Source organism: Orycteropus afer, unplaced genomic scaffold (assembly GCF_000298275.1).
Source record: "Orycteropus afer afer isolate SDZICR_OR568_19922 unplaced genomic scaffold, OryAfe1.0 scaffold00605, whole genome shotgun sequence".
Lineage (NCBI taxonomy): Eukaryota > Metazoa > Chordata > Mammalia > Tubulidentata > Orycteropodidae > Orycteropus > Orycteropus afer.
The window spans coordinates 196,304-208,329 of NW_006922192.1; the positions used below are offsets into that span (position 1 = coordinate 196,304).

Here is a 12,026-nt window from a genome sequence, read left to right on the forward strand (position 1 = left end):
TGTCAGCACCTGGGCAGCCGCCAGCCAGGACGGGAGGGGGAGGGAGGGAGGGGGGAGAAGGGGTGTGTGGGGAGAGTCGAGGCACCGGCCCAGGAGGGATTCACATCCAGCTGTCACCACTGCCACCCTCAGACACCATCAGGGTGGGTTTCCGTGTGTCCTCAGCGGCTGTACCGAGATGCACTGCTTTTATAATTAGAACGAGCAATCAAGTGTAAATGGAGAAGAAAAGCTGCAAAGGACACGTCTTGATATGCTCATCACTCAGCCCTGAGCTCCCCAAAGTGGCTGGTGCACGCGGACACAGGAAGGCGCCCTGGTGGCGCAGCAGTTCAGCTCTCGGCTGCCAACTGCGGGGTGGTGGCGCGTCCCGACCCAGCCCCTCCGGGAGAGGAAGACCTGATGATGTGTTCATCACGAGAACAAGCACGTCACCATGTGGACACACAGCTGCCACCTGCCCACACACCTGCCGCTGACAGCCGTGTGGCACACGGTTCTGCCGTGACACACATGGGGTCCCCGAGAGTCGGCCGGTGACGCAGGAGAGCGCCTGTGGGCTGCGCTGCATGCCCCCACCCCCGCCGTGAGGAGGAGCCAGCCTCGGACCTGCGGTGTCTGCACGTGTGCCGGCCACATGTGGCCACTTAAATGTAACTGGAGTAAAATGAAATTAGATTTGGAATTCCCAGGCTAGGTAGTAGTAGCCACACGGCCGGTAACACAGAACACTCCCCCGCAGTGAGCGCCACGGGCAGCCCCTGCACAGACGGCCGCCCACAGCTTTGCTTGCACTGCAGCTATCTTTGGGTGCCCTCCTATTGAGGGCACACCGGATTCTCACTCGTGGTGGTGAATGAAACTGACCTTTCCAACTACATGTATCGAGCAGCTTGGTCTAAAGATGAGAAACAACGGGGAAAGTGGAAGGGTGGATGGCCTGCAGGGTGGTGGTCGTGAAGGGCTGTGTGGGACCAAGCAGGGGCTCCGGCCTCCAGGAGGGAGCCCGCCCACTCCAACCCCGCCCCCCACCCACAGCCTGACCTCCACTACACGCCCCCCGTCTCTCCCCCAGCCTTTCCGTGCACTCCTCCACGCCCCATGCATTTCCCCGTCTCCCATGTGCCCTTCTCTTGCATGCCCTGTGTCCCCCGTGTGCCCATCTCCCGTGTGCTCCATGTCTCATGGCCTCGCCTCTGGTGTGCTCTATCTCCCGTGTGCCTGTCCCCCGTGCGCCTGTCCCCCACGTACCTGTCTCCCATGTGCTCTCTCCCAGGTGCCCCCTCTCTCCCGTGTACCCCATGTCCTGTGGGCTCCATCTCCATGGGCCCCATGTCTCCTGTGTGCCTGTCTCCCTATGACCATCTCCCCCAGTGTTCTCTCTCCCATGTGACCCACGCCCTCCTACAGCACATCACAGGGGCAGTGGGTAAAGAGGGCACGTGTGGGGACTCTGAGCCTGCATCTGACACTTGGTCCCTGTGGCTCACTCCCCTCCCCTGAAGAGATTCCCGCAGCGTCTGCCCCACACAGTGCCTACCCCACAGGCGGCCTGCTCTGCCCTCCAGCCCCAGGCAAGCCCCGTCCCAGCCAGTGCTCAGCATCAGCGTCTCCATGGCAGCAGGTGGCGCTGTGAGCAACCCTAACCTGCCCAGATTAAGGGCACTGCTATGCGGGGCCCGCCCTGGACCTCGGGGACCTATTCAGGGGTATCTGACTCTGGGTGTCACCTGAGCCGTGAGTGGGACCCCGTGTGGGCTCTGGCCCTGGTGTTACCCTGAACCCTAAAGGGACCCCATGTGAGCTCTGACCCCAGCTGTCACCGTGGAGGGACCCCATGTGAGTTCTGACTGACCCCAGGTATCACCATGGAGGGACCCCATGTGGGCTCTGGCCCTGGGTGTCACCCTGAGCCTTGAAGGGACCCCATGTGACCTCTGACCCTGGGTGCCACCCTGCAGGGACCCCATATGGCCCCTGACCCCAGTGTCACCCTAAGCCCTTGAAGGACCCCATGTGAGCTCTGACCCCAAATATCACTGTGGAGGGACCCCATGTGAGTTCTGACCCCAGGTATCACTGTGAAGGGACCCCGTTTGGGCTCTGACCCGAGTGTCACCCTGAGCCCTGGAGGGACCCCATGTGAGCTCTGATCCTGGGTGTTACCCTGCAGGGACCCATGTGGGCTCTGGCCCTGGGTTAGGGTTAGGCCCTGAAGGGACCCCATGTGAGCTCTGACCCTTGGTGTCACCCTGGAGGGACCTGTGTGGGCTCTGGTCCTGGGTGTCACCCTGAGCCCTGAAGTGACTCCATGTGAGCTCTGACCCCAGGTATCACTGTGAAGGGAACCCATGTGAACTCTGACCCCAGGTGTCACTGTAGAGGGACCCCCAGTGGGCTCTGACCCTGGGTGTCACCCTGTAGGGACCCATGTGGGCTCTAGCCCTGGGTGTCACCCTGAGCCTTGAAGGGACCCCATGTGAGCTCTGACCCTGGGTGTCACCCTGGAGGCACTTGTGTGGGCTCTGGGTGTCACCCTGAGCCCTGGAGGGACCCCGATGCTGGGATGCAGCCCTACTGCAGCCTGCTGGGCCTCGGAGGACGGGGTCCAAAGGCGCTCTCTCCTCTCTGGTGGGCAGGGGTCCCTCCCCACTAGCTGCCCTGAGAGGTCCCAGCCTGACGAGCAGCCCTGCTGGCTGGAGAAGGAGAGTGGGTCCCCTGTCAGCACCTGGGCAGCCGCCAGCCAGGACGGGGGGCCCGTTAACCTCCGTGTGACTCCGTGGGCTGTTCATGGGCTGGCGCGACTCCCTCCTCGGGGCCTCATCCAGGTCGCACCCCCAGCCACATGGAAGGATACTGAAGCTGCGGTCCGTGATGGCCAAGTGCCACAGGTTGATGCGCAGGTCATCAGCTGACATGTACGTCTCACAGTCGCTGTTGACGGAGATGGAGTTAATGTGGTAGGTGTGGCCGTTGGCGAAGACCCTCCTCGGGCTCACCTCCACCATCAGTTCCATGGGCTTCAGCACCGGCACCTGCCAGGGGACGGGGGTGGGGGTTAGGGCTGCACAGCAGCTGCCACAGGACGGGGGGCGGTGTTAGGGCCGGACGGCACCTGCCAGGGGACGGGGGGGTTAGGGCCAGACGGTACCTCCTACAGGACAGACGGGTTAGGGCCAGACAGTACCTCCTATGGGACAGACGGGTTAGGGCCGGACGGCACCTGCCACAGGACAGGGGGGTGGTGTTAGGGCCAGATGGCACCTGCCAGGGGACAGGGCAGGGGGTTAGGGCCGGACAGCACCTGCCACAGGATGCGGCAGGCAGTGGGTAGGGCTGGGCAGTACCTGCCACAGGACGGGGGTTTAGAGCAGGGGCCACTAAGGGGGGGGGGCAGCAGGCAATGAGGTGGGGGAAGTGTAAGCTACGGGCCAGAACACCGAGGTGGGGGTCCGTCAAGAACAAATAGAAAACAAGGGTCTCCCCAGCCCAGGGAGAAGGCCCCCCACTAAGTCTGGAGGGATGCCAGGCCCCCAGTGTCTGGCTCCTCACTGGGACAAGGGGGCCAACAGCCTGCAAACCCTCATGGCCCCCTCCACAGCACAGAGTGTCCCTGAGGTGGCTGCCCAGGCAGGGGCCCCACTCCCAGGCCCTGCACCCGTGGGGCTGGCACCTGTTCTCCCCAGGAAAGTGGGCAGCTGTGTAGCACACGCAGGCACAGGGAGACAATGGTCGTTATTTGGTTAGAAGGGATTTATAGAGCTGAAGGTTAGCAAGTTTTTTTTGTTTTGTTTTTGTTTTTTGCCAACCCCACGATCCCTGCTATACCTGAGCCCATCGTTGCAGCTACCATGTCAATCCATCTCATTGGGGGCCTTCCCCTTTTTCGTTGACCCTCCACTTTACCAAGCATGACATCCTTCTCCAGGGAATGGTTCCTCCTGACAACGTGACCAAAGTAGGTGAGACGAAGTCTGGCCACTCTTGCTTCCAAGGAGCATTCTGGCTGCACTTCCTCCAGGACAGGCCTGTTCGTTCTTCTGGCGGCCCATGGGACTCTCAGCATTCTTCACCAACACCGCAATTCAAAGGCATCAATTCTTCTTTGGTCTTCCTTGTTTATTGTCCAGCTCTCACATGTATGTGAGGCGACTGACAGTGCCATGGCTTGGGTCAGGTGCACCTTAATCTTCAAGGAGACATCTTTGCTCTTCGGCACTTGACAGAGGTCTTTTGCAGCAGATTTGCCCAGAGCTATACGTCGTCTGATGTCTTCACTGCTGCTTCCATGGGTGTTGACTGTGGATCCCAGTGAAATGAAATCCCTGACAACTTCAATCTTTTCTCCATTTACGATGATGCTTATTGGTCCACTTGTGAGGATTTAGAAATTAGGTTAGTGGGGTTTTGATGGATGAATAGGAGTTCACCAGATGGACAAGGTACAAAAAGGTCTCCTTGGGCTCCACGGCCCCTGGCCCCAGTCACTGTGTGGCCACCCTGTGGGGGTGTTACCAGGTGTACTTTCCCAGGGCTGGGAGCACACTGGGGGTGGGGATGAGCCTTACTGGCTCATCTCTGAGGCCTGGGCCAAGCACAGGGCAGGTCTCAGCAGGTGATGGTGTGTCTGCACAAAGTACGCGGGTTACACAGAAAGCACTCGGCTAGAATGGCTCGGGGGAGCTGGGGAAAATGAGGGTGACCCGGGCCCCAGACTCCTTCCCCCCTCTTCTTCTCCAGCCTCAGCTTACCATCCTCGCAGTCTTAGCTGGGGAGGGGCACCGTACAGAGACAATCCCAGAAGCTGGAGGGGAATGAGCGGGACTCCCGGAGGCCTCAGGCACAGCTGCCAAATGCCAGGCCAGACGAGAGATGGTGGCCGAGCCCACCCCAAACAAAGCCCTCACTGGCACCTGGGCAGGGAAGATGGGCACCAGTGCCCGGTCGCTCCACACCGAAGCTTGCCAGCCTCCACCTCTGCAGTCACCTGGAGGCCAACCTGCCCAAATGTACATTGCTCCTTCCCCAGAACAAAGCTGACGACGGTCGCATCAACACCACCACCCCAGCATGACTGCACAGCTGCTTGGGGCATGGGCAGGGCGTGGGCAGGGAGTGGCTGGCTGTCTCTAGAGTGGCCATCTGACCCGAGGGAGATGGGACCTTGGGGACATGGCCTGCTCCTCCGAATCCCGTTGGCTGAGGAGGCAGTCACCTCCCTGTGTCACCGTGCCTCCCAACTGGCACTGGGCACCTCCTCTGAGCCTGGCGTGCCCCAGGGCTATGGACTTAGGACAGAGCCCCCCTGCCACCCCCCACGGCCATCTGGTTCTGCTCGCTGCGGCCCAGTGCCCGGGGCAGGGCCGGCTCCCAGCAGTGACGCAGGTCACTCCTACCTCGCTATCCAGCAGCACGGCCTCGGCAAACATGTGCCAAGTTCCCGCAACGCGCCAGGCCCAGTTCTGGAAGCAGGGACAGCGAGGCGGCCTCTGGTGTGCTGCCCACCCTGCTGGAGGAGGAGCGAAGCCTCGTCCATGGAGCCCTTGCCACACAGCTGTCCTTGAGGCGGTGACCCACATCTCACTTCACGGAACAGACCAGAACACACAGTCTGGGGCTGGCTTTGCCTCGGTTTGGACCCAGCTTCGACACTCACTGTCTGTGTGCCTTGGGTCAGCTCCTTCTACCCCTCAGTCTTTCCATCTGTAGGATGGGGCTGAAGGAACAGTACCCAGCCAGCAGGGCTCTGGTGAGCACTGAAGGGGCTACGCCAGGCAGGGCGGTTGGAAGGCACCCCACTTGCTCCAGATGAGGCATCCAGGCTCGCTGGCTTACACTGCTGGGGAGTGGCTGAGGCAGGAAGTGAACCCAGGACCTGTGACTTGGGTGCCTCTCCACTGGGAAAGACAAGCCCTTTGCCTTTGGACAGTGTTGGGGACAAGGGCTCTGGGTGGCTCTGTGGCTCTGCTCCCGCCCACTGACATCAGCTGCAACCTTTCAAGTGAAACCAAAAGCCAAACTCACTGCCATTGAGTCGGATCCGACTCACAGTGACCCCTCCTGGGGTTTCCAAGGCAGTATCTCTATGGAAGTAGATTACCCAACCTTCTTTCCGAGGAGTGGCTGGTGTGTTTGAACCACCAGCCTTCTGGTTAGTAGTCAGATGCCTTAGGCACTGCACCACCAGAGCTCCCCCTTTCAAGCTGGACCTTTGTAAAAGCTGCCCTCTGTCCCCACTGGGAGTGCACAGGGCCCAGCCAACAGCCTCCTGGGGCTCTGCCCCCAGCTTAGCTGAGCAGCTCTGAGAGAGGTACTGCCTCAGTCTCCCCCTTTGTGCAGGACTTACTCTCTAGCCTCCATTAGGAGTGAAAACTCCTAAACTCACTTGCGTCGAGTCAGTTCCGACTTGTGGTGATGCCACATGTCACAGAGGACAGTGGCCCCATAGCGTTTCCTGGGCTGTAACCTTGACAGGAGCAGATCACGAGGGCTTTCTTCCATGGAGCCGCTGGGCGGGTTCCAACCACCAGCCTTGAAGCCAGCAGCCCCTGGATGGCTCTTTTCTCACAAGACCCCCAGGAATGAGGCAGCAGGGAATGCCCATGGTCACCCAGCCAGAAAGCAGCCTGCCAGGACTGGACCATGGCTCCTGGTTTGCTCATCGTTAGTGAGAAGACGATGGGCACACTCCGGCTGCTGGGACCACCCTGTCCCACATCTCACCTGTAGGGACGTCACTGTGGAGAGGTCCTTGAGCCTCCCCTCCTCATCTTTCAGGTTGTAGCCTTCTGGTCTTTTGTCACGCTCAGTTATCTTCCACAATTTGATCGTTTTGTCTTTAAAAACAACAAAGTAACATGAGACACATAAGTAACGTCAGCACAAAGCATGAACAGCACAACAGGCTGAACAGTCAGGTGTGTCAGTGTGGGGGGAGTGAGTCCACGACCACGGATAGGGCTGGCAGACAACGTTACTACAAGTGCATTGGTATGTTCTGTAAGAATGTCCAGGTGTATAGTAGAGCTGACAAGTGACAAGGTTGCAGTCACTTCTTGGGCACAGCCAGCTACCCAGAGGGACTGAGTAGTTGGACCTGTGGCTCAGGACCACAGTCACAGGGGACATCAAGCTCAATTGGCATAACATACTACACAAAACATTGTTCCACCTCCTACTTTGGTGAGTAGCAACTGGGACCTTAAAAGCTTGTAAGTGGCCATCTACATGCAACGATGGGTCATTCCTCATCCAGAGCAAAGAAAAATGAAGAAAACCAAATACACATGGAAACAATTACTCCAAGCGACTGGTACAGCATGCAATCCGCAGCCTATGAGACCAGAAGAACTAGATGGTGCCTGGCTACCACTGTCAACTACTAGGAGAGAGATCTATGTAGGAGATCCTGGATAGAGAAGAAGAACAATGTGGAACAAAACTCAAAATCATTTAAAAAAAAAAAAAAAGACCAAGTTTACTGGTCTGATAGAGCCTGGTGAGACCCCAAGACTATGGCCCCTAGTTACCCTTCAGGTCTGGAACTGAACCCACTCCTATGGCTTCAAGCCAAACGACAGACAGGCAGATGGGGTGAACATCTACATCAGGTAGATACACTCCTTGGAGTGATCAATCATGGGAGTACAGAAGGGCAGTGTTTGCACAGGGAGACAACTTGGGACAGGGTGCAAGGGAGAGAAGGACCCAGGGAGGAGGTAACTACAGGGAGGAAGTGGGAAGAGAACTGTTACATTGTGGGGAATTGCAGTCAATGTCATGAAACAAGATGTGTACGAGCTCTGCATGGAAAATAAATTTGCTCTGTAAAGTTCCACCCAAATCACAATTTAAAAAAAAGAAAAATAATGGAGCAGCCACTTGAGTCAGCTAGGTAGTGATGCCTCAATCCATAAGCCATCAGCCAGCAGTTGGACAGGCAGATTCTGCTAATTTTAATCGTTACGTAGACTAGCACGATGACCACGTTTGCATATGGGACCTTTCTCTTCATTCTCTCTTATTCCCCCATGCCTGATTCCTAAAGCTGAGAGCCTGGGTCAAAGGGCACAGCACTTCTAAGGAAGGTATTTATCTCTAAACTGATTTCCAGAAAGACTGCAGCAAGTTCGCGTCCTGCTCTTTGAAGACCTTTCACAGACACACAGGGAGGATGACCTGTCGGCTAATTCTGACTGGGGACATCCCTCCAACCCGAAGCTCAGCTCTCCAGCTTCCTCATTCCTCTGGAATCCGGCCAAGACACCAGAGGAGGCTACCCAGCCCAGCGTGTGCACGAGAAGAAAGGAAAGGGAGCCAGTCTCAGTCAGGCCTGTGAAGGCTGCTGACGTCAGGCAGGCCCGTGATGGGCACCCAAGTCACACAGATAGATGTGAATGCAACCAACAGGCTAGAACCAGATTAATGACCACGTGCTATGGTTCAAACAACTGTGGAGTATAAGCTTTGACAACGGGCCGCATCGCCCAGCACCCGCACACCCTCGTGAGCGCCAATCTCCAGCCTGGGAAGCTCGGGACTCTGGGGGCGGGGCTGAAGCCAAGTTTGTGTCAAAACCCAAAATCCAAATCCACTGCCATCGAGTCCATTCCGACCACAGTGACCCCACAGGACCCAAGGTCTTACAGAGCAGACTGCCTAGTCTCTCTCCTGCACGGCGGCTGCTGGGTTCAAACCCCTGACTTTCTGGTTAGCAGTTGGACACCTTAGCCACAGCAGCACCAGAGCTGCTCACATTTGGGCCAAGTCTCCACTTATTGGTCTCCTTAGGAATGGAAGCTCCTCCCACCCCCAACGGAAAGTACTGACAAAGATGCTGAAGAACATGCTATTGCTGATAGTGGGAATTGCCAGGGCCCAACACGGAGAAATGGCACTGGACGCGTCATCACAGTCACTGATGAGAGGCCTGTGCCATGCAGAACAGTGATTTTGAGGGAGTTCTACCTAGAAAAAGGCTCACAGTACGTGAGGTGAAAATAGCACCTGAGGACAAATCGCTATCACACACTTATACACACGTGCACACATGCATACACACATTCAAATACTACACATAATAACATATGTGTGCAGACACAGGAACACACACTGCACACACATGTGCATGGACACACATACATATATGTAGATATTTAGACATGCACATGTGCACATGTGCACATCCCACACATACATGTTTGCGCACGTGTGCACATATGCAAACACAGACATGCACACACCATATACACATACACATGTTTGTATACATATGCACATACACACATGCACGTGTATACTTCTACATACACACATGAGCATGAATATGCACACGTACATACCTGCAGATATGCACTTATGAGCATACACTACACATTCACACATGTACAGAAATACACACACATGCACATCCACATATTCACACACATCCACACATAATATAATATACACACACATATAAATGTACACACACACAGATGAACATACACACATACACACATGTATGCATATGCATACACACATGCGTGCACCACATGTATGCACACACATAGGCACATGCACTCACATGTGGACAGCAGCCCCTCACTGTCTGTGGACAGCAGGGCATGGGCAGCATTCTGCTGCAGCAGTCACATGATGACCAAACATTCACACATGTGCACAACACTCACACATGTGTATATATTCATACATATGCACGCACACTCATACCCACACACAGACAACAGCCCTCACTGTTGTTGGACAGCAGGGCATGGGCAGTGTTCTGTGGCAGCCATGTGATTATCACATATTCCCGCATGTGCACACACACACACACAGCTACATGAGCACGGACAGCAATCCTCACTGTGGGTGGACAGCAGGGTGTGGGTGGTGTTCTGCTGTGGCAGCCATGTGATCACCACACATTCACACACGTGCACACATATGCGCACATCACAAAATGTATGGACAGCACCCTCACAGTTGGTGGCCAGCAGGGCTTGGGCTGTGTTCTGCTGCGGCAGCCATGTGATCACCACACAATCACACACGTGCACACATGTTCCCACACACATACACATGCACAGACAGCGCACACACACATATATATGCACAGAAAGCGCCCTCACCGTTGGTGGCCAACAGGGCGTGGGCGGCGTTCTGCTGTGGCAGCCACTTGATCTTGTTGATCTTCTCCTCTATCTCCAAGCTCTTGAGGTAGTCGAACTCGGGCTCGTGGCTCTGGAAGGTGCTGTACACATCATACTCGCCCTGGCTGTGGGGCGCATTCTTGCTCTGCAGGGAACCCAGAGAAGGGGCTGAGGGCAGGCAGTCGGGCACATGGTGGGGAAGAACAGGTAAGTCCATCCAAGGGGGCCATCCTGAGGGCCAGAGGCCACTCTGCATGTTCATGGGGCTGACTGCTGGCTGTGCACCTCGTCCCTTGACAGTGAAGGCCGAAAAATTGGGAACTGAGCCAGCTCCGGGTACTGAGCTCAGACATGGGTCAGCACAGTGCCCAGCACTGGCGGCTCTCAGTGTCCTCACAACCCTCGAGGCCAACACGTCCCCGTTTTACAGACAGCAACCCACCTGAGGCCAAAGGGCCACTAAGTGGGCAGTCTTTCCATGGGAGTCTGCAAGAAATCATGCCAGGGCTCTGACACCCTCCCTGTGGATCTGACCTCCCCCCACACATGGCTCTGACATCTCCCTTCATGGTTCTGACATCCCCCCAAGGCTCTGACATCCCCCCAAGGCTCTGACCACCCCCTGTGGATCTGACACCCCCCCCCCACGGCTCTGACATCCCCCCAAGGCTCTGACATCTCCCCATAGCTCTGACCCTCCCCATGGCTCTGACCACCCCCTGCAGCTCTGACCCCCATTTTGTGTCTCTGATGCCCCTCCCCATGTCTCTGACCACCCCCTGGAGCTCTGACCTCCCTCATGTCCCTGCCCTCACATTTCTGACTGTGCCCAGGTGCTTAAGAAACAAAAGGCCTGTGGGAGCCGACTCTGTGGGGCAGGATATCCCTTGACCTCAGACCCAACCGTCCATCCTGCTTAGGGTGCAGAGCACCTGAAGTTAAGGACGCTCCTGGTGGAGCCCAAATGAAGGCCGAGTCCATACTGTGGAGCAGGGATTTCGTCCCCTGGGAAACTCAAGTTTCGATGACAACATAAAATCACCACCAGAGGCAGACCTACTGGGACCCAAACGAAGGCTGGGAAACAACACTCTGGCCCTAGTTAACTTCCATGTGGTCGGCCCTGAGGTCTGGACACTGTCCCGGCCTTGGTTAACTTCTACAAGGTCTGCTGTGATATCCGGATGCTATCCCAGCCTTGGTTAACTTCTACGTGGTTTGCTGTGATGTGTGGATGCTACCCTGGCCCTGGTTAACTTTCACAAGGTCTGCTGTGATGTCTGGACACTGTCCCAGCCTTGGCTAACTTTTCTTTTTTTTTTTTTTAGATGTACTAAAGTTCTGTTTATTCAAAAAATCTCATTTATTTAAGATTCAAACTCACAGGTATGTTGTAAAAACTGAAAAATCAAACAGAATCATTTCTATTTTTCACTATTTTAATGTGTTCTTATCTAAGATTTTAAAAAAAAAGATGAGCACAATTCAATTATTTCAGTTTCTTAACTGCCCTTTCTTTATTTTAAAAAAGTATCAGAATATTTGAAATTAATAATATTGTAAAGCAAGATTAATAGGGAGTTCCAGAAAGATGGCGGACTAGGCAGAAAGACTGCACAGACCCCCTTCAACACAGAAAAGGGAAACCAATTAACACAAACACAGAAGATAACCCTGGACCCCTAAGCCTTGAAGGAAAAGATATAGAAGTGGACTAAACCCCAAATAGCAGAAGAATTTGTGTGAAAATACAAAAAAAGGAGACACACAGAGCTGTGGTCTGGCAGCGATCCTGAGCGATCCTGACAGCACAGACAGCTTGGAGATTCCCAAGTGGTGGTAGGACCTAAGAATTAACCTAAAAATCACCCTGCTAGCCAGGGACTGCAC

At 55.6% G+C, this 12,026-nt stretch overlaps 1 protein-coding gene across 1 annotated transcript in view; it reads right to left on the reverse strand.

The window, feature by feature from the left end:
- The window catches only part of PPP2R2C (protein phosphatase 2 regulatory subunit Bgamma), a 62,024-nt gene that overhangs the window by 22,588 nt on the left and 27,410 nt on the right, over nt 1–12,026 (reverse strand). Inside the window, exons 4-6 of the mRNA XM_007956311.1 lie at nt 10,116–10,281; nt 6,724–6,836; nt 2,858–3,035 (exon numbers count right to left, since the gene is read on the reverse strand). Coding sequence (XP_007954502.1) covers nt 2,858–3,035; nt 6,724–6,836; nt 10,116–10,281 — 457 coding nt within the window. The remainder of the gene's footprint in view (nt 1–2,857; nt 3,036–6,723; nt 6,837–10,115; nt 10,282–12,026) is intronic.